At 31.1% G+C, this 23,981-nt stretch overlaps 2 protein-coding genes across 2 annotated transcripts in view; both read left to right on the top strand.

Moving 5' to 3' along the window:
- LOC134726637 (uncharacterized) overlaps window positions 1–289 on the top strand; it is a 29,983-nt gene extending 29,694 nt beyond the window's left edge. The window contains exon 20 of the mRNA XM_063591048.1: window positions 248–289. Coding sequence (XP_063447118.1) covers window positions 248–289 — 42 coding nt within the window. The remainder of the gene's footprint in view (window positions 1–247) is intronic.
- A 738-nt stretch (window positions 290–1,027) lies between these two features.
- Window positions 1,028–7,594, top strand: LOC134725712 (polycystin-1-like protein 2). The gene is made up of 6 exons (XM_063589743.1): window positions 1,028–1,182; window positions 1,894–2,584; window positions 3,090–3,219; window positions 3,959–4,212; window positions 4,936–5,110; window positions 6,199–7,594. Exons 1-6 carry the CDS (start codon window positions 1,055–1,057, stop codon window positions 7,548–7,550), a joined length of 2,730 nt encoding a protein of 909 aa, XP_063445813.1. The 5' UTR covers window positions 1,028–1,054; the 3' UTR covers window positions 7,551–7,594.
- The last annotated feature ends 16,387 nt before the right edge of the window (window positions 7,595–23,981 follow it).

The following is a 23,981-nucleotide window of genomic DNA, read 5'->3' on the forward strand; positions in this document are numbered from 1 at the left end:
ACATTGGATCTGCACCAATAATCTTAATAAGTTCACGCGACCTTTCATTTGCACCCTATGTCGAAGGTCATGTAATAAAAAGTTGTTACTCTTTTATTTCAAGCTTTAGTGTTAAAAAACGACAAGAGAAGTACAATTACTGTGTACAATGTTCCCCTGAAAGAGTTCTTCATTCAAAGCATAAACCCAAAACTGAGTTACGAGGAGATATTTTTTTCAAAATATGTTTTTTTTTTTTAATATTTAGATATCAGACCAATATAAACGGCGAAAATATCCAGTATTGTAAGACCTTTATTTTGAGGTTATGTTAAGATCTGAAAATTTCACGTTTACCTTAGAAGGGTTCTACAACCTTTACCTTGTGACCTATCGAAAGACCATGTGGTTTTTAATTGAATGGTTGTTGTCCAATTATCATACTTTCGATCTCTGAAATTAAGATAGAGAGTGTAATTAGTTGCCAAAAATGAAAATTTAAAAACTATGCTTATTAGATATATAAAGGAATGTCAAAAAAAGCACATAACACATACTAGACTTTTATGGAAAAAGTAAAATTCCAAAAACACCGAACATTGAAGAAAATTCAAAACGGAATGTTTAATGGCAAAATCAAAAGCTCAAACACATCAAACGAATGGATAACAACTGTCATATTCCTGACTTGGTACAGGCATTGTCTTATGTAGAAAATGGTGTATTGAACCTGGTTTTATGGCTAGCTTAAATTCTCACTTGTATAACAGTCGCTTCAAACTCCATTATATTGACAAAGATGCGTGAAAAAACCAATAGACATAAAAGGTAAAAATGTCAAAAAGGGGTATAGCGGTCAACATTGTGTCATAATGTTAATCACTAAAAAAAAACTATGTAAAAAAGAAGTATATAATAGCACAAAGGCCAAATCATATACATGATATTTCTTTTGTGTTACAAATAATGAGATACTAGTTTGTTATTTAATGATTTACTATCCAATTATAATTATATACTATAACTATTTACAATGTTTTAGGGTTTTGGAGTTGGTAGTATTAGAAAATTTGTTATGAGTGCACCAAGTAAAATTAATGATCCATCTGCATTAAGGATTTGGCACGATAATAGTGGGCAAGGAAACGCTGCATCTTGGTATCTAAATAAGATTACAATAGAGGATTTGCAAACGGACGAGAGGTAAATCAAATAACCTTGAAAAAAGTAAAATCACAAAAATTCTGAACTCCAAGCAAAATACTAAATGGAAAGTCTATAATCAAATGGCAAAATCAAATAATATAACACATCCAACGAATGGACAACTACAGTTCAACTAGACTACAGTAAACGTCGTTGAAAAATGAAAAAAAATATCATTTAAATTATTAGGTATATATAGAATGAAAAAAACATTTTTTTATTATTATATATAAATATTAAATACATTGATAGTGTTTAAATAGATGACTTTAGCATAATGTATATCTTATATAAATATAGGAAGATGTGATGTGAGTGTCAATGAGACAACTCTCCATCCAAATAACAATTGATAAAAGATGTTAAATGAAATGTGGACTCTCTGAAGTAAACGAGAACCGACAGATACCAAAAGGACAATCAAACTCTGATAGGTCAAAATAAAATGACAACACCATTGGTAAAAAAATAAAGACAAACGGACAAACAACCGTAAACAAAACATAAAAAACCAAAAGACTGAGCAATATGAACTGCAGAGAAAAGCTTTATCTCAGGAAATATAATCTTTTGCAATCGTCAATATAAGTCTATTAGTACTGCAAGTAATATGTAACCAAAATGTTATTCTAAATATACATATAAAGTGTATCGTATAAAGTAAACTGTAAATTAAACAAGTGTTAATTTTATTCATACAATTTAAAGGCTCCTTTTCATGTGTAACCAATGGTTGTCCTTGGACCACGATGACGGATGCATTGACTGTTCGATTCCTCTTACTAATAATTCAGAGACACATAATTTTTCGTCTCTGTTCTACGAAAGGACACGGGAAAACACAGTGGATAAACATATGTGGCTGTCAGTAGCCATCAGACCAGAAGACAGTAACTTTACGCGGATAGAACGTTTAGCATGCTGTTTAACATTGTTATTTTTGACAATGATTGCTAATGCTATGTTTTACGGGCAAGATACCGGAGGTAGATTTGCAGTGGGACCAATTGAACTTTCATTGTCTGGAATATATATATCATTCATAAGTGCGCTAATAGCTGCTCCTCCAATATTTCTGGTGACGTACTTATACAAAAATTCAAAATGTCGACAAATTTGTAGAAATAAAGACACAAAGGCACGCAATTGGAAGTCGGAACCTTCGCAAAAACCAGCTAATGAGAAGCGAACAGACGACTTAATAGTACATGGTGTTAATGCATCCCTCCCATTTTGGTGCAGATATATTGCATGGTTTATAGTGACCTCGGCAGTGATTGTGTCTGGATTTTTTCTTATTCTCTACAGTATGGAGTGGGGAAAAACTAAATCCGAGCAATGGCTGCTTTCATTCTTTTTGTCGTTCTTCGAATCAATGTTCGTAGTAGATCCGCTGAAGGTATTTTACAAATATGTGAAACTGAGTAATTTAAAATCGTTTACAAACCATTCAGAAGTTAATTAAGGAAATCAAAATGGGTTTTATGTAAAAAATAATAATATATGAGATGGTAAGGTCACAAACGTAACGTCCATCAAGAATGCCAAAATTTGGGCGCAGCCAAAAAGAAATTAAATAAATAATTCTTTATAAGAGGAAAAAAGCAATACTTAATGAACGAACAAAGACGCACGTTTTGTGATTTTATATATTAAAATTATGACGAAATAATTTCTAAATCTAAATAAACGAAGAACAAATGAATAATAAGCTTTATCATAAAAAATTGTATTAATATTCTCCCATGAAGGTTAAATTATTGAAAAGTCGGAATCAGTCAGTTTTAAATCATCATAGATATCAGGATTAAATTTTGTTTCCAAAATTGAGACAAGTGTATGTTGAAAAAGTTAAATAAATCGGTTTGTAAAGCATTATAAGACTTATTTTTATATGTTTTCAGATAATAGTAATATCAGTCATACTATCCTGGATTTTCAAAAGTCACAACGAAAGTTATATCAAATACGACAGAGCAAAGGTTCTTTTGGAGACCAAGAGACGCACAGTAACACCAGTGACATATCTTTTAGGTAAGAACATTATAAATTTTACTGCTCAAAACGTTCCATCAGTGACTTTAAAAAACATTGTATTTAAAATTATATATAAAAAAGCACAAAAGGTAGAGCAAAACTCAGATAAAGAACTTGAGATTTACGTGAGGGAATATTTCTTACTACATTGAGTTGAGTCGTGCCGATTCAGTTTATGTAACTGCATAATGATTTTTGTTTTTGAAATAACTTAATTTATGTTGTTGTAGAGCAGGGCTTTAAAACTCCAATTTATGGATGTATTCAGTGAATAAGTTTCTTACCCACCTCTCAAAATAATACAGAACGAAACATGCATTTGCACATCGAAATAAATGCAAATTTATTTATGTAGTTAATAATCAAATACGGTGATTGCTCATTCATATTAAATAATACTTTTTGATTTAAAAATAAACCAATGTGTTTACAATATGATGAATGAGTGTGAATGATTTATAAACGTTGCATTTCATTTATACAGTGAAACCTGTTTAAACCGAACCTCTTCGGGACTAAAGATTGTGTTTGGTTTTGGCTTATGTTCGGTTTGATCAGGTTCACAACGCATACAATTTGATATGACAGTGCTTTAGAAAATGTTTGGTTTATACAGGTTTTCGATTTTAGCAGGATTCGGTTTAGCCAGGTTTCAATGTAAATATAATTTGTAATACATTACTCCGGAGAAAAGCTAGGTTCACTGATACTATACTTTTTATTTTTATTTCATTAGACATCTACAAAAAGAATATTGTTCCACAGAAATCGGAAGTTATTGCAAAAATGAAAGAAGAAAGACAGCAACGACTTACAATTCAAATGAAATTTATTGAACTAGTGCTATATATGATCTTCCTGGCTGTTTTGTATTGTGTTAGTTTCAGTAACAGGGATACTAGGTGGTACAACATAAACCAACATCTTCAGCAACAACTTGTTACACCACTCAATGTATCCGCTGGGGATGGAACAGTTATGTTTAATCAGGTATTGCAATTCTTCTATTGTATAATAACAAAAAAAAAATTAAGCCCATAACTTGGTGCTTATTTTTTTTTAAACTGAAATGTATTAACGAAGATAAAAGTTCCTGAACTGAACTGAATATTTTATTTTCTTAAAACAATTGTTACAGATACCATATAAATTTTAACAATATACAAACTTATATAGCATGTGTGAATAACATGTACATGTATAAAGTAATACTAAGAAGTTCTTACCTGGAGGAAATATGTTTGTTTTTGAACAAGAGAACTGTTCTGGTCGGAAGGGTTATAACAGAGGTACACAAATATTTTAAAAGAGGTCAAACATCGACTGATAGATAGTGTATCAACAGTCAAGTAGGTTTTGGAAATACGTGTATTGGTTTGTTGAAATTGGCTGTAACTTAGATTTGGAAATCATCACATTAAGAATGCATCTTTTTCAAACATAAATTTGGTTTTTGTGCGGATTTGGCTATAACTTTTCGTCCCTTTGGTTTTACCAAGACCTCAGAGGATTTTGAATTTTCAAAAACATTGTTTAATCAAATATCAAATTTGTTTTTAGTTATATTGCTTCCGTTAATGTTGATGACTCCTTATTGGTAAGAATATTAAGCTGAATTTTATAACATGAAGAATCAAAGGTTATGACCGTCAATAACATTTGATTTATTGAAACGTCACGAAAAAATACCTTTAAAGTGCTTGTAAATTTCAGGTAAAAACTGCATCAGATTTCTATGCCTGGGTTGACCAGACCCTTGTTCCATTTCTTTTTCCTCGATATCAAAGTAATGGATACAAGCTGACGGCCAATGAAAGGTTGTTTTTGCAAGATCAAGATAATGTTAGAATTGGACCTATGAGACTTAGACAAGTTAGGACAGTTGAAGGTAAGAAAGAATTGTATTTACTAAAGATATAAATATTTTATGCATTCTTCATTGGCTTTGCTTGAGTCATGAGTTTTGTATACACTTTAATTTTAAGGTGTTCAGGTTTGACATTGTTACAATCCATCTCCGATGCAAACCGTTTTGCTCTCCTGGCACATCCATTGTTTTGTTAAAAAAGCCCTTCAAATATTTGTCATTTCTGTTTTCCAAATGCAAAACGTTTGAATTATACAATTTCTAACGAATTAAATGAAAAATGAGAATCGAACACTACCAGAACATTAGTGAGTAAATAAAATATACTTAGAATGTATGTGGTCACATTAATTGAGAAAAACCAGAATTGTTATAGTGAAAGTGGTACGCAACACCTTCCCTAAAATTAATTTGGCTAGTTTAAGTTTCATAAAATTTTGACAAAGTATTTACTTTGACCCTTTGACAAAAGTATTTTGTATCATAGAGTCCTAATGAGTAATTTATTGATTATTGGTTCAAAATTATGATATTTATAGTCAGAGTTTCGTATATATCATACATTAACTTACTTTTTTTTTAAAGATGAATTTTTAAGAAATATTTTCTGAAGATTTATAGAAGTCAAACGGACTATAATGTACAAAGTAAAATCACAAAAATACTTACTTGCACGGAAAATCAAACAGGAAAGTCCATAATCAAATGGCAAAATCAAAAGCTCAATCAAACTAAACGAATGGCTAAATGAAATGAAATACTATTTATTAATTTAGAAATAAGATGCAAAATTGGATAAAAACTAGCTACTACACTGGGCTGATTAGAAATTAAAAAAAAAGAGATTTATTTTGATAAATGTCAGAAAATTGGGGGCTATAAGTAATTTTGAAAGCTTGAAAATAAAAGCGAAATCTTTTACTGATCCTTTTAATGTTTTTATATGAGAACACTAAGAAGCGATACATAAGAAACCAAAAATAGAAAAGATGTCAACATATTTAGATTAGATATTTTATCATTATTTGCTTTAAACTATGGATGCTCACATGGATTTTCAAATATATCGAATATCAAATTAATGTTTGTTATTTTTTTATTTTTTGAAGAACCATGTAAGACACAATTATGGGATAATATTACCACTTGTTATGAGAAGTATTCTATCCACTCAGAAGATGATAACAGCTACTGTGTTGGATGGGAGTCACCTCCATGTATTAGAGGTCAATCAGTCTACAATATGACGTTTGCTGCATGGAAGTTTGTATCCTCTGCTGACATATGGGGACTTCCGGTCAATGGGTTACATTCTTATTACAGTGGAGGGGGCTATATAGCCGAATTTGTTGTCAATTACAACATTTCACGAGTAATTCTCGGGGATTTATACAAATACACCTGGATAGACCGTCAGACGAGAGCTATATTTACCGAGTTTACCTTGTACAACGCCAATGATAATGTTTTTACTTATGTTACGTTTTTGAGCGAATTTCCAGAAACTGGAGGCGTAATCACAAGTTTTACAATTCAACCGTTCAGGCCTTATCAGCATATTGGAAGTCTTGGACTGTTCGTTTTTATATGTGAAATAATTCTTGTTATTGGCATGGTTGTTTTCGCAGTAAGAAAAATCGTGTTCCTTTGTCAGCATTGGAGAAAGTCGTACAGAGATTTATGGCACATTCTTGACGTATTAATAATGATTTTATTCTTTATCTGTAGTATAATGTACGTTGTTAGGTGGATAATGATCAATGCTGCAATGGATGAATTTGAAAAGAATAAAAACAAATTTGTAAACTTTAGTCACATAGCATCATGGGATGAGTTATTTAATGTTTTTCTGGCATTTACAATATGTCTGACAACATTCCGAATTATGAGAATTCTTAGCTACAATGAAAGAATAAATCAAATGGGGAATGTACTTTCCAATGTTAGCCGAGATCTTTGTGGATGTTTTGTAATTTCCTTCCTGGTATATACTGCATTTATTTTATCCGGACATCTCTTTTTCGGTCGATATTTGGAAACATACAAAGACTTGTTCGTTTCGTCAACAACTTTGATCAATGCTATAATTGGTAAAAACAGCATTAACGACTTGTTTTCGATCGAACCGATCCTTGGTAGGGTTTATTATTTTCTATTTGTATTATTTTTACTATGGATTTTGATGACCATGTTGAATGCTACATTAAATGTCGGTATAACATCAGTTCGAAACAAACACATTGAATCACAATATGGCTTCACAGATATATTATTAAGTGTCTTCGGTGAAACCCTCGGGTCAGTTATGTCATCCTATAAACCGGAATCAAAAGATGTTACAGAGAAAGAAAGGCAAAACAAATATCTATGGAATGAGGATATATCAATTGATATTGATAGTATACGATTTTCTACAGATAAATCAAGTCAGAAGCTAGAAAACCATGAAGGATGGTGGTAAAGGGCTTGATATATGAGACTTTCTGAATTAGATGAATAGAATAACACGTCAGTTTTATGTGGACATATATTTTTCTTTATTAGTTCAAATGTTAGTTGTCTTTTGCTATTTTGAATATTTCGCTTTTAAATAAAGATAAGTAACAAAATGTCATCCTTTCATAAAATAATCAATGCTTAATAAGTTTTTGTTAATCATTATGAGAAAATTGCTTGTGCGTTTAATTATTTTTTCTCCAATCACTATGCTTATTTGCCGTGCAAACAATATTGAGCTGCCAATGAGTAGACAATTTAAGAAGACAATACAAAGTTTAGATGAACTTTAGTTCGAATAATTTATCAACGAAAGCATAGTTAAGATGACTGCAAATATTTTTTTAACTGTGAAAGTTCAATATGGTAATTGTGGCATATATATAGTAAGGTGTTAAAATTGTGTGGTAAAACTTTTGTCTCCGAAATCAGAAGAATTGAAAATATGCCAATAAATCAGAACTTATATTTTTGGTCAGTTGTATTAAAGCAGAAACATGTATGTTCTCTTGAGTAATCTAACTAAACGATGAGTTCCTATGAATTCTAAAGGATCTGCCTTAAACCTTATTTAAAAAATCGAAGTGTCAAACTAAGTTTTGTAAATAATTCCTCGTTTGTCATATAACCATATATAGATATAAATATCATAATAAATAGATAGTGAACATGTTGAATTTGATATATACTAGGTCTGATTGATTTCATATTATAGTTTAACAAAATAAGTTAATCATTGTTTAACATGTATAAAAATGAGCTTTTGTGGATCGAATCAGCTCCAAATGGTTCAATAGAGCTTCACTGTCAATGTAAATTTTCTTTTACTTTTTATAGCCGAACATGCCTTGTTAACGCGTAACTCTACTGCAGCTATAGGTTAAATTAAATGTCACATGAATACGATTTAAGGTAGATCACCAGTATATATTTTTTGAGACAGATTTTTTTTATAATTTGCCTAAATGAAGATTTTATTATGCTCTTTTCAAAAATTTAATAAAAAGTATGGGTCACCGTGCTATTTTTCAAGCTATGAGTTGTTGAAAATTGCCAAAATTTGGTTAGTTTGTTCATGAAAAAACACATTAGTGTGCATAAAAAAAATTCTATGAGATAGAATTTTGAAATAAATTGTGAGAAGAAAGGTTTCATAATATGTTTTAAGAAAATAAAAAGAAAACATGGTGTCACCGAACTTGTTTTCTTGCTACAAGTAAATATGAAAAAAATTCCTATTAGCCCAGTATAAATTTTGTAATAAAAGAGTTATCTACCCTTAAATGGCTCATTTGAAAAAAATGATTTTAAAACCAAAGAAAGTGATATTTGTTAAAATATTTTGTATAATACAATTAATTAACAAGTTTTCTTTGAATATAAAAATCTTCTAACAATTGAATTGCAAATCTGTCTCCAAATTTGCAGATTTAGGCAAATAACTAGACCGATTTTTTACTGTGATTGTACAATCCAAGATGGCGGTATACCATCAATCTACCTTAAATGAAGTCGATTTTTTCATTTTCATGAAAATTATTCATCAACGATGTTCTAGACCTATTTTGACAAAATTGACACAACCAATCTGCTAAAAGAGAATAATTATTACACTATTTGACTTCAAAAAATGATTTAATCAAAATAAGGCATGTTTAGATATTTTTTATTCATCTTAGCTAATGCACCATCATTAGTCTTTGCCCTTTTTATCAACAGTAGGTTCCCGCTGTTGTTTTTTCTATGGTCTGGTTGTTGTCTCTTTGATACATTTCCCATTTCCATTCTCAATTTTATTGTATATTGAACCATGTGGTAAAATCTTTTTTTTAAGAAAACAATATGAATTTTCATTTATCACCATTTGAATCCAAGTTGTAAATTTTCCCAAAAAAACATATTTTTCTGCAAATACACAAAACGTGAATCTACAATACTGTGATCATGTAAATGCTAATATCGATGATTTTTTTTTTCTGGTATGCCCTATCTGTGTTAGCTATTACTATGGTTGGATATGAGTTGTTTGTTGTATAGTCTTGTATATGACTTGCTGAAAAAGTTGGGGAAATTAATTTACAGTATTGATGTCGTTAAATAACTGAATAAAATTATATTCATATTGTTTTTGTTTTTATACTCACAAACTGAAACAACTTAATAAACAATCCATACATATACAATCAGGAGTAGTCTTATAATTGTAGATGTGTTTATAAAAACAAAAAACCTTCTAACTTAGATGTATTACATTTTACCAAATGTATGTGTTTTAGATAATTGTAAAATACAAATGAATTACCCTTGTTTTCAAAATTCCAATAGGGAACATACTTTATATAATTGTTTAAACAATTATATAAATGAATTACACAATATAGACGTTTATACTTAGCATATTACTTTATGTAAGAGATTTGTTTTTCTTTCCCAAAGAATAAGTGTTTTGTTTTATATTTAGATATCAATCGATCTGAAGCAGAAAATTAACAGCCTGTGTTATACTTACTCAGCTTAGAATACTTACGATTACACGATTTTTACATAACATTTTGAGTAAGAAATATTCATCAGACATGGACATTTTAACATTTTGAGTAAGAAATATTCATCAGACATGGACATTTTATTATAGTATATGACGCGGAATTAGGGTCATAAACATCGAATTTAGCATATGCTTAAATGATTTTAGCATAAGCTATATTATAATTTAGCACATGCTAAAATGATTTTAGTATAAGCTAAATTCATTTTAGCTTAAGTTAAATTCATTTTAGCTTAAGTTAAATTCATTTTAGCATAAGCTTAATTCATTTTAGCATAAGCTGAATTCATTTTTGCATAAGCTAAAATTAATTTAGCATATGCTGAATTGTTTAGCTTATACATAAATCTTGGCGCGGAATCAAGGTCAAAAATATTAAAATTCAGCTTATGCTTAAATGATTTAAGCTCATGCTAAAATGATTTTAGCTTATGCTAAAATGATTTTAGCTTATGCTAAAATGATTTTAGCTTATGCTTAAATGAATTTAGCTTATGCTAAAATGAATTTAGCTTATGCTTAAATGTTTTTAGCTTATGCTAAAATGAATTCAGCTTATGCTTTATTAATTGTTTTATCCAATCAAAATCTCGCTTTCTTAACTACTTTAAAATTTATACTTTTCTCTGGTAAAAATGAATAACCATTTTTCTTAAATAAATAAAAAAAATTCTTAATGTAAATACATATATAAAAAGGGAGACTGTGGCTCGCTGGCATCCCGCTAAATCCGTCTCTGCTACCAATAGGGCCATTTTGTATAAAAATTTAGGTCTCGCATGTTGGAAAATTCATTTAAAATTCATGACACGTGTGTTGTTTAAATAAGATTCTATGTGTAATTGTGTATACATTGTATTCGATCTTTTAACCCTTAACAGTGCTATAGATATACAATGTGTACATTTGGTACCGATTGCATAAATCAAAATTTCACTACTGTGTGGGGTTAAAACTAGGTCGAATACAATGTATACATTAAAATAGATGACAAGTTGAGATTGGAACAAATGATGTTTTTTAATCTTGTACAATGATTTAGCACTATCAGAAATTCAGGTCAATTTTTATATGCAGCACAATTCAATTTGTAGTTTTCATAGTGACTAAAGAAAATCTCTAAGAAAAAACATTTAAAAAAATATGCAAAATTGAAATCAGACAGCAACCGTTTGATTGAGGGGTGGTTAGGAGGGGGATGTGTGTGAAAACAAATGCTTTCGACTTGTTGCCAAAAAATAGATCGGTCTTTTTTTGAAAAAAAAACCAAAACCTTAGCCCGGGGGAAATTATCCATAGCCTCACCCCGAAAATCAAAGGGTTGCTGGCTTAGTTGCACAATCACTCGGGAAGAATAAATGCATCCAAGCAATCGGTGCATGAGAGTATAGCAAATTCGACCTTTTCGGCCATTCACGAAAAACAGTTGATCCCGTTGTTTAACTGGGTTAATGGCCAACATATTAAGAACAAACTGTAAAATGAATTGACAATAGACTAACTTAAAAGATCGGTACGAAACCACTAAAAAAACACTCTAACATTATTTCTAGACAATAGCTATAGACACAAAGCACCGAAAAAAGAACATGTACAATTACTGAAAGTTTGTCCAAAGCATTACACTAAGACTGAAATAAACCTTGTTCTTCTATGACTCAAGTATCAAACACTACATATCAACATATTTAGTCATAAACAGTCTGAAGGACGCCTCCGGGTGCGGCAATTTATCGATGTATTAAGGACCTATACCGTGAAATCAACCAGTCCCCACTTATAAACAGCTTCTTTTTTTTTGTATATAAAATCATAACAGTTTAGTTATTTAAAATTAATATCCATAGACTATAGACAGGGTAAATACTATTCCGAAAAAAGTACGAATTGTTTGATCATATTTTACTTTAGTCTAAAATAAGGACAACATGTTGAGAAAACGTCAAAAATATGCGTGTCAGACTATACGCATAATCACTTTAGCAGGGGTGTTTGTGTTCTTCAAAATAGTGTTATATCCATAAAAATTCGAATGAATGATATGCTTTATATTAAGTATAACAATATTACTTGATATGTGTTTCTGATATGACCAACGCTTTTGTTTGCAAAATCAAATAGTGTTTATATTGGTCAGATTTTGGAAGATGTTAAGTTTTCAAAATTTATAGGTTTTGAAATATAAGATTATATGATATTTTGTTTGTGTAAATTCGGCTCACATAAGTACATACATAGACCATATCAAAATCGATTTTTTGCAGCACTCACACTACATAAAAAAAAGCAACTGCCTTTGACAAATGTCTTGCAAGATGTCCAATGTCCGATTTCGCCGTATTTTACAAATAAATTGTCATTTGCGACGTTACTTATTGAAAATTTAAATTAGATGCATGCTAAATAGTGCTTTTCCGTAATTGTGCTTTAACTTTACAAAACAGCTACATACATGTACTTGCGTAGACAAAACGGCTTCGTTTTCAAAGAAATGAAATATCTTGCAAGTTTGTCCACTGGACGATTTTCGTACGTTTTCAACGTTGTCGATTCGGGGTACGCTATTTGTGGTGGATCATCTGTATATAGTTCCTCAGATAGAATTTTCTTGGCACTCATCATACCGTAGATATCTTCTCATTTCATATACCTATGCATTACCCAAATACCATTGGTGGCTCCATGTTTGAGAGAGGGGGTTCCGGGGGTTGGAACCCCCCTTTTTTGGCCGATCAATGCATTTGTATGGGGACATATAGTTGGAACCCCCCTTTTTTTCATGGGTTGGGACCCCCCTTTTTAAAATGGCTGGTTATCCGCCCCTGATTACGATATATTTTTGGGTTTGCTGCTTACGTTACTTTCATTGGAAATATTCCATGCGTATTCCGTACAACAAAACATTGTAAGAAGTATCCATATTGATAAGCAAAATAAAAATTGCAAGCGAAATACAAGACTTATCCCAAATAATCGGTAATCGCAGTAAAACGTAAAAAATTGACGTTACCATACAAGACGTATGGGTGTCTTCCTCCATCTTGGATTGTAAAAAACAGAAAACCAAAGGTCCAGATTTTCCATCAAGTTAACAAAATTTAATGCAGGAATGCAGATATTTAATGTGAATTTTCATTTATAAGAACCAATTTATCAGAATATATTTTATAAATTTTAATATTTTTGCAAATCCTAATTATTTTTGGTGTTTTTAATTTTTTATTAAAGTGGCATTTTAAGGGGAGGTAACTCTAAAACTGCATTTTCTAAAGGATTCTGCATGGATTTTTCCTATTTTGTATTTTAGCCGAAAAAAACGTACCCTATCTTTTCTTTTGATATTCTCAAAGCAGTGTCTGATAGCAATCTTTTCCTGAAATATTTAACAATTCAATCATTTTGTTTAGTTTCTAATCACAAAATTGTGTTTTTTCCTGTATAATCCATACACAATGTGTCATTTTGGCGCGTTCTGTAGCTTGAGAAAATGCGCGGTAACTTATCATTGATATATTTTTCAACATGTACTAATAGATAGTACGTTTTGGCAAAGTATGAACAAATTCTATCAATTGTATTTTAGACTCCCATACCACCTTAATTAACGTCCTCTGTATTCTACAATTCAAGTTTTTGAAAAGTTGTGATCCAAAGGTTTTTGACCTTCGGAAACTTGCAATAAAAATAAAAGTTAGGACTAGCAGAGTTTCTTTAAGGCTCACCATCATCTGGGACAATATCCCTAATGCGCCTTGAAATGAGGAATCAAAAGTCACGTGTAAACAAAAAAACTCTGTGTAGTGATATTTGACACGTTTCCATGATAAACAAATGACTGAGCTGAACCATTTGTATCAATTTAAAAAGTAAGCGAACACAGAATAAATGTGTAAAAACTATGAAGCTATTGAATGTGTTCAAGGTATTAAATTTTCAAAGAACTTTTTGTGTTAAAAATGGGATTTTTTACAATGAGGAGCCACATCGCAAAAGGATACTCGGGGTTTGCTAATTTACGGAAAAATGAATCACACGTCGTACCCCGAAAATTTAACCACATATGTAAAAATGTCTCAGCTACGAAAATACAAGTTTACGATATGGGCTGAGCAACAGAAGAAAACGTTACCATTACGGCCTATATAGAAACAGTTACGCATATTGTCCCATCTACATATTATATACAAGACAAAAAATCGACAAAATTATTGTATAGTTACAGCAATTTCTTCCTACTAATTGACTTTGTTTTTACACTTATTGTTTAATTACATCAAATATTAAAAAAAAACCACAGAGCACTGTTCCAATGGTCCAAAAGGCCCAGTGGTACAACTCCTGGTAGGTCCAAACTTATGTTTGCAGGGTCTAACATGAATACCCCTAATTTTTAAAAACCTGACAAAAATTCCCACCGGTTAATCATGTTTAACCACTAGGTGCAAATGATAAGAAATGGTCTAAGGTGCAATGAACCTAAAGACCAAGGTGGGACAATTCATGGTTTTTCTTCACCATAGCTCCAAAATATATATGTTATGGTTTGTCTTCAAAAGGTCCGGTCGAAATGAGCTAACATGCATGCCCCAAATTTTTTAAAGAGTGTCAAAATGTCCCTTCGTCGATACTTTTTTACCTACTAGGTGCATTTTATAGGTAATGGTCAAAGGTCTTATGGGCCAAAAGTCCTAGGTGGGACAACTAAGGGTTTGTTTTCACCAAAGGTCCGAGTTTTGGTCTAAAGAGTCTAACATGCCTACCCCTAATTTTTAAAAGTCTTTTAAGTACGTTTGAATCTCATGCAACTTTTCGGTTAATTAGGGGGGTCTTAATATACATTATCTGAAAATAGGCTGCTTCAAGAGTTTGAACTGACGTGTCTTAATTTTCTAATAATCAACGTAAACTTCATTTATGTCATCCAATATAAACAAAATCTGCAGATTTAATTTTAATTTTAATGAGTCTTCTGCAAAATATCGGTAGAAAAGTCCATATACATTTTTTTCAGAAAGAAGACATTCTGGAGCGGCCCTGGAGTTGCACGGATATAGCCGGGAACCAATCATTATATTGTCATCCGAGAAACGCAAACACTCAACATTTTTTTCTGAAACATCCCAAAACATTCTGGTGATATGTTTTATTGTGAACGAATGAAATATGCTTTACTAGTATACAGATGAGATCACCTCTGATCTCCCTTTAAATCTGTCAGTAACTTTCTAAAGAACTGTTCTGGAAAATTAAGTAGTTCCCATGACACCTGTGTGGCACCGCTAAAGTCCACAATAATAAGTTCTGCTTAAATCAACAAAAACAGCCGTTCAAGTTCACACATTTTTTTGATAATTAAAAAATGAATTTGCTGGTGTTTGTTCTATCCCGGTAGTACAATACAAAGTATGCGTTTTTCTTCTTGGTAGTTATTTTATATCAGTTAGATCAATTTAAAAAACCAGTATCCTGTAGAAACGTACGGAAGCGTATTAGCGCCACAAATTATTTTTTTTTCCTATGTTTGCGTTAAACGCAAACCTTTGCGTGCAAACCTTTGTAATGTTTGCGTTATAACGCAAAGGTTTCCGTTAAACGCAAAGGTTTGCGTTATAACGCAAAGGTTTGCGTTAAACGCAAACATAGGAAAAAAACAAAAAAAAAAATGTGTGGCGCTAATACGCTTCCGTAGAAACGTTACGCACGCTGTTCCTACGATTAAAAAACGGAATCTTAGAAATTTCCTGCGCAAAACAAAATAAAAATGTAAGCAAACACGAAACACGAAACAGTTTTAAAACATATCAAATATATGTTTCAATTATGTTGTATATCTCTTGATCAAATACTAAGTTACATCTAGTATATTTGAGGATTTAAATAACAAAGCTATGCGGGAAAAAAAACCGGATGTTCAACGTTACATTTATGAAAAACTGTTTTTAACTCTTATGTATAGTGATCCTATATCCTTATTCTCTGATCTTCATGTTACTCAACCACTAAATGTGAATGTTATAAGTAGATATAGCAGAACATAAATAAAATGAGTAAGACAATAATATCATATACCAAAAGTACAAATATGTGACTCTTTATTCTTGAGTTCAAATATTGCACATTTTAAAAAAATTCTCAATACACAGTCGTTTTTCAAGCGGTAGCCATTTTGTCCAAGTTGATATTTTCATAGCAGTTAACGCATATTTTTAACTGATATTTCAAAAAGTTATTTATAATTGATCAAAACAGAAGTTAGACACAAAGAAAGTGTACAAAATGCCAAGATTCTTTTCTTATTAACTACATATTTGGGTCTTAAAGGTATAAAATGCTTCCACACATTTCAAAGCGGTATCCAAACGTCTGAAAACGTCGAAAAATCCGAAAAATTTAATTTCCGACGTTACATGTACTAAAGTTTCAATTAAATGTTCTTGATTATTAAAACAAATCGTGTGGTGAAATTTAGAAAAAAAAATGTTGATGTCTGCCGTAACAAAGAATAGTGCATGTTGCTATAGACTCCGGCCGGGGACATAGATTCGAAACAGGTTAAATTTTGCAATTTTCATTAATCATATATAGCTTTTAACAATTTATTCAAAAGAATGGGGAACTGGGGAAAAAAAACTCATTACATGCATTTCGTTCAACGTTCGAAAAGACAAATTGGAGACAACAAGACAGTCCTTTAAATGTAAAAACATATTGTCAAGGTGAGATAAATCTTTTCATAGTCCTATCATGATTTCATTCCATGCACAAAATTGATGTACTAAAAATATAATTGCTTAAAGGGGCACTAGCTATGAAATACATAAACAATTTAGATTATGACTTTTTTTTGTTCAATCATTAATGAAAGTGAGATAGTAAAATAATAATTCCTTATGTGCATCAAATATGGTTTATTTTTTTCAAAATAAGCAAGAAAAATCGATTATGAATAAGCCGGAGTGCATAGAGAAAGCAACGACTATCGCCACGTATTTCTTATGTGTATGGGTAAATTTTCTCTAAAAAAGACCAACTCCTTTCTGTGTAATATTTGTGGTTGTCCGTTTTGATCCCAATTATTCTTTCCATGGGGGATATAAGTCTCAGTATATTGGAGTTGATAAACATGCTTATTGCAACTGCTCATTCCTTACCCTGGTTCCTCTTTCGTTTTACGTGTCTGGGTATTTTATTTTTCTTTACATTTCATCGTTTGTGTGTCAACTGTCAGTCTGTGCTGTTCTAGTTCCCTGTGGTTTTTTTTTGTGTGTCTTGATCTACCTTCTTTCACCAGATCGTCGGTTACCCCCTTTGACGTATTAGGGGAGTGAGGTTTCATCACTATTAACTACATGAAGAAATATATCTGAGTTGGATAACACTACCCGCCCTCTTTGGTCGCAACACTTTCTACCCCCTTGTATCACTCATCTTAGTTTTATTGAAATTAATTTTGTCGCAGAAATACGGGAATATGTAGCGTCAGTCAAATTGAGAAAAACAAAGAGACAAATACATACCCAATTCCTTAAAAATAAGATGACAACTAGGACGAAATATGTGCTCAGAAAAGATTAGCAATTCCAAGTAGAAAAAAACTGGTATGGATTTGGACACTTTGAAAACATATTCCTCACAAAAGATAACTAAAAATATAAGAGAACAAATAAAATTAAAACTGAAGCATTTTTATGAACAACTAGTAAATGATAAACTATCAGATATAAAGGATACCAGCAAACTCACTATTTATAAACATGTAAAAATAAATAATACAGAAGAAAATTATTTAACTTGCTCAAAACTTGAATTCAGAAAACTGATAACATAATTTAGATTAAGTGACCATACTTTATTAATAGAAAAGGGAAGATACCTTAAAATACCAAAAAGAAGAAAGATTATGCAAAAAACTGTAAACAAATTGAAGATGAAATTCATTTCTTTTTATATTGTAATAGAAACCATAATAATAGAAAAGGTTATTTTGATTTTTGATAAATGAGAATATCCACTTTATAAATTTAAATGACATAGATAAAATAACATATATACTCAACCCAAATTCACACATATAGGTAAATAAGCTAGGATCCTTTTTGAAACAGTCTATTGAACTGAGGACAGGGGACTCTTATGATATTTACTTTTATTGTGTATATTAATGATGTTTTTGTTATTTTTTATTTTCATTTTGTTATGTTGTGTCACATACTATAAATATGTAGTTTTATGGCAATAAAGATTTGAATTGAATTGAATTGAATTATGAATACAGTATCATGTTCGGGAATGTTAATCCACGAAATACGGAGACAGTACACATCACTTCCTTTAGCGATCGATAAGACATAGTCTGAGAGATGACACTTAATTTATTTGTAGTGATACCAAATTTTATATCCCGAGCTTATTTCAAAATCTAGAAAAATATGTCTCTTTTATAATGGTTGAAGGAAGTGCAGGACTGATGATTTACAACAAAACTTATTACGAAAAACAAATATGACGGACATGAACATTTCGGCAACTTCTATTTTTAAAAATATTCATGAGGATAAGTGATATCGGGTCGGTGACTGTTTATGACATAGAAATATACAGTCAACGTATTTTGACTGCTGAAATAGAATGAGTGCAGTATAAAAGCCAATAGCAACTAGTTAGAAATCTAAGACAATGTGTGACATTCTTGTCCTGTTTGTGTCTTTCTCAAATTGTCTAATTGTAAAAACTAACTACATTATGTGTTTTGTGGCAAACTTGACACTTATTTTTCATTTAAAGATTGTTTTCAAGGAGAAAAATATTTAGATATCATTGATTTTAAGAAAGGAAGTTCATTTGTTAATTAAGAATCGGTGCTCACCCATTACATTAGGAATTGAAAATGTCAGATATTCAAAAAATCGTATAGTACAGCTGATAAAATTGAGGATGAGCGTCATTTTTCAATCGAATGCTCGCATCATCAAAATTTGAGGGAGGAACTCTTTCAGCATACTCAGTCTAGCACATGTCTGAACTTTGAAAAGTTAGATAAATATGATAGATCTTCGATGCAAACACAAGAAAAGTACTATTATATGGGAAAAAACGATGATTATATTGTTAGTTCTTTTGAATTATGTAGTACATGGTTTGATACTGACTGTTATTTGATATCAATGTGCTAGTTTGGTTTTTTTTCTATTTTGTTTTGGCTTCGATTGTAACTGAGGCTTACGGTGTTATAAAGATAATTATATCATATTATAACTATGATATTAGTATTGTAAAATCTTAATGTTGACCCAGTCATTATACCGCCGCTTCGCAAAAGTGGGAATATACTGTTTTACCTCTGTCTGTCCGTCCATTCAACCGTCCACTCGTCAGTCAGCCAGTCCGTCAGTTCGTACGTCCGTCCCATGGATATTTTCGTTGCATCTTTTTCATGAACGACATTAAAAGGATTTCTGAAAGGTTTATTGAAGTCGGCTATATCGTGTGATACGTTTTCATATTCATTACTCAACAAATTCCTGTTTACCGAACACTTTTCGCATGACAGCCAAGTTGAAAATTTTCGTTACATTTTTCGTAGGAACTACATTACAATGATTTTTCAAGGTTGATATAAGTCAGCTATACGGTGTGAGGCTTTTTCAGATTCACAACTCAACAACGAAGTGTATATTTGTGCGGGAGCGTCATCAGTAGCACGGACCATCACTGGTTGTTCTTGATTTATATGCTGTTTATATACCCTTTAATTTGGAAAAATATTCTCTGTTCTATTATATATACAGATTTCGAATTGAGTGTATTGAAAGTATCCGAACTACCTCAGCCTTATGTTATATATACGGAGTTATTTCTTAAAATATATTGTTACATATTTAAACGTAATAATACAGACAGCAATGGGTTGTCGGACTATTGGGTTGCCGGACTAATGGGTTGTCGGACCAATGGGCTGTCGGACTAATGGCGTGTAACCGTTTTTTTAGGGGTGGGTGGGGATTTGGGGGGGGGGGGGGGCTGTTTCTCCTTATTTTTTATATTCTGCTATGATAGAATTAACAGCAACATTAACGGTTCCAATTTTCCTGCAGCAGATTCGCATTTCGACAATACATGTCTCTTCAGTGATGCTCGTGGCCAAAATATTTGAAATCCAAAGCTTATATAAAAGATGATGAGCTATAATCCAAAAGGTCCAAAACGTATAGCCAAATCCGTGAAAGGAATCAGAGCTTTGCATGAGGAAGATACATTCCTTAATTTATAATAATTTCTATCATTTTGTTACAGCATATTTTAATAACACAAAAAAATCCGTATTTTCATGCCAGTACCGAAGTACTGGTACTGGCTACAGGGCTGGTGATACCCTCGAACAGAACATTTTCATAGAAAATACTTTTAATGAATATATAGTTATAAGTAAATAAAATTATTATGAATGTTGTAACAACATATTATTCACTGAAAGAGAACCCTTTAATGTCCCTCTGTGGAACGCGGCGTAAATTAAATTTTTACGTAAGGACTTATTGAAACCTACTTGGAGACAGTAAACTTTTATATGGATTGTTCATTCTGCTAAAATACTTCAATTACTCATTTCTTATAACAATTCTATCATAAATGAATGAAAGTTATCCCATCATTTTTATTTATTGACCTGAAAAGTTGAAACTTTTAGAAAATTATAGTAATAAATTGACCAAAATGACCTTATAAACGAGACAAAGAGGTTCATTAGTGGTATCTATCTTCCTTAAATCATCTTGTTTATCATATTCAACTGTTTGTAGGCAGATGAGATAAACATTAATTTTGATCCTTTATTTGTCCACACTATAATCTATCTTGATGCGGCTTGGTTTGTCGAAGAAATTTTGCTCGAATCGTTGTAGATGTCGTCTTTCATTATACTAGATTTTTTTTCAAACTATTGAACTGATTATGACAAAACTTGACAGAAATGCTTGAAATAACCATTATTACAAAGGAAAAAAGTCACATTCATTTTGTCAACAATAATGTCTTCTTCAGGTGTAATACCACCAAATCATGATACATCACATAGGTCGAAAAAAAATATTCCCTTAAATATGACACGTGTAAGTAATTAATCCTACATTGTATTGCAGTAAAACATGTCTGTGTCATAAACATATGTCTTGGGTATTTCAAAGCACCTTGAACAAGGACTAGTTCACGGATGGGTTGAACGCTCTATTTGCATGCATATTGTATGTGCCTGTCCCAAGTTATGAGCCTATAGTTCCGTGGTTGTCGATGGTCCATGTCTGTCGACTTAATTTGGATGTTTTGTAAAAAAAAAATTATAGCCGACCATTTGGTGTGGGTTTTTGTCGTTATGGAAGGCCGTATGGTTGCCTATAATTGCTAACATAACATACGTCTAGATGAAAGTCATAAAATGCGGGGAAGCTCACCATATCATATTTGGCATTTGGTTTTCAGTCAATGTCTAATGTACATTTAATTCGAATTGAATTTAACTCGATTTACCAAGCCCCCCGCCCCCTATATCGCTAAACAATTGGGAATGCCTTAATTGAAAACAGCATAACTCGATCTAAAACTACAAATGCAATTGAGCTGAAAATTTACTTGGCCTCACAGGCATATAATATCTCTAAATGTTAGATTAAGGTATCAGTTATATATATTGGCACAAGTTAAGAACGATCAAAAACAAAGTACTCGAAAACTACAAATGGAATTGTGCTTCAAATAAAATTGACCTGTATTTCTGATAGTGCAAAATCATAGTACAAGATTAAAAAACATCATTTGTACCAATCTCAACTTGTCATCTATTTTAATGTATATATACATTGTATTCGACCTTTTAATCCCACACAGTAGTGAAATTTTCATTTATGCAATCGGTACCAAATGTACACATTGTATATCTATAGCACTGTTAAGGGTTAAAAGATCGAATACAATATATACACAATTACACATAGCACCTTATTTAAACAACAAACACGTGTCATGAATTTTAAATAAATTTTCCAACATGCGAGACCTAAATTTTTATACAAAGTCGGCTTTTTTAGTAGCAGAGACGGATTTAGCGGGATGGCAGCGGGCCACAGTCTCCCTTTTTATATATGTATTTACATTAAGTAAAACATTTATTTATTTGAGAAAAATGGTTATTCATTTTTACCCGAGAAAAGTATAAAGTAGTTAAGAAAGCGAGATTTTGATTGGATAAAACAATTAATTAAGCATAAGCTGAATTCATTTTAGCATAAGCTAAAAACATTTAAGCATAAGCTAAAAACATTTTAGCATAAGCTAAAACATTTTAGCATAAGCTAAATTCATTTTAACTTAAGCTGAATTCATTTAAGCATAAGCTCAAATCATTTTAGCATAAGCCAAAATCATTTTAGCATAAGCTTAAATCATTTCAGCATAAGCTGAATTTTAATATTTATGACCTTGATTCCGCGCCAAGATTTATGTATAAGCTAAACAATTCAGCATATGCTAAATTATAATATAGCTTATGCTAAAATCATTAAAGCATATGCTAAATTCGATGTTTATGACCCTTATTCCGCGTCATAATAACTAGTACTTATCAAAAGTATGTTTGTATACAATGAAAACAACACATTATAATTGCATGAATCCGTAGCGTTTTCATCAAGAACGCAGACACAACCTCCCACCGTTTAATCTTCAACGATTGTCTCTCTTTGACTGTATGGATTATTTGTAATGAAAAGAAAGATATTTCTGCGACGTACAGTCAAGCAACTTTACATAATGAACTTTAACTCAACATCGACAATATTCAAAAGTGATGTAGTCTTCAATAATATACAGGTGAATAATTTTATGCCAAAATACAATAGTGATAAAAAAATAAATCAAATGCTTATAAAACTATAAAATTTTCGAAATGCCAAGGATTTTATACCCCAGGAACAGATTACCATAGGTAATTTTGGCAAAACCTTTTCGAATATTTGGTCCTCTAAGCTCTTCAATTTTGAACTTGATTTTGCTCTTCCATTTTTTTTATTTGAATGTCACTGGTGAGTCTTTTATAGCGGAAACGCATGTCTAACACACATAATTTTAATTCGGGTATCTATGATGAGTTTAATTACACATACAATAATGGTTTATTTGTTTTATTTTATTTAAATGCACTCCTATGGCGATAAAAACATTCAAATGTTTCTGTATAAAAACATTCTAATGTTTCTGTATAAAAACATTCAGATGTTTCTGTATAAAAACATTCAAATGTTTCTGTATAAAAACATTTAAATGTTTCTGTATAAAAACATTCAAATGTTTCTGTATAAAAACATTCAAATGTTTCTGTATAAAAACACTCAGATGTTTCTGTATAAAAACATTCAGATGTTTCTGTATCAAAACATTCAAATGTTTCTGTATAAAAACATTCAGATGTTTCTGTATAAAAACATTCAGATGTTTCTGTATAAAAACATTCAGATGTTTCTGTATAAAAACATTCAGATGTTTCTGTATAATAACATTCAGATGTTTCTGTATAAAAACATTCAAATGTTTCTGTATAAAAACATTCAAATGTTTCTGTATGAAAACATTCAGATGTTTCTGTATAAAAACATTCAGATGTTTCTGTATAAAAACATTCAGATGTTTCTGTATAAAACATTCAGATGTTTCTGTATAAAAACATTCAGATGTTTCTGTATAAAAACATTCAGATGTTTCTGTATAAAAACATTCAGATGTTTCTGTATAAAAACATTCAAATGTTTCTGTATAAAAACATTCAGATGTTTCTGTATAAAAACATTCAGATGTTTCTGT

This window comes from Mytilus trossulus, chromosome 7 (genome assembly GCF_036588685.1).
Source record: "Mytilus trossulus isolate FHL-02 chromosome 7, PNRI_Mtr1.1.1.hap1, whole genome shotgun sequence".
Lineage (NCBI taxonomy): Eukaryota > Metazoa > Mollusca > Bivalvia > Mytilida > Mytilidae > Mytilus > Mytilus trossulus.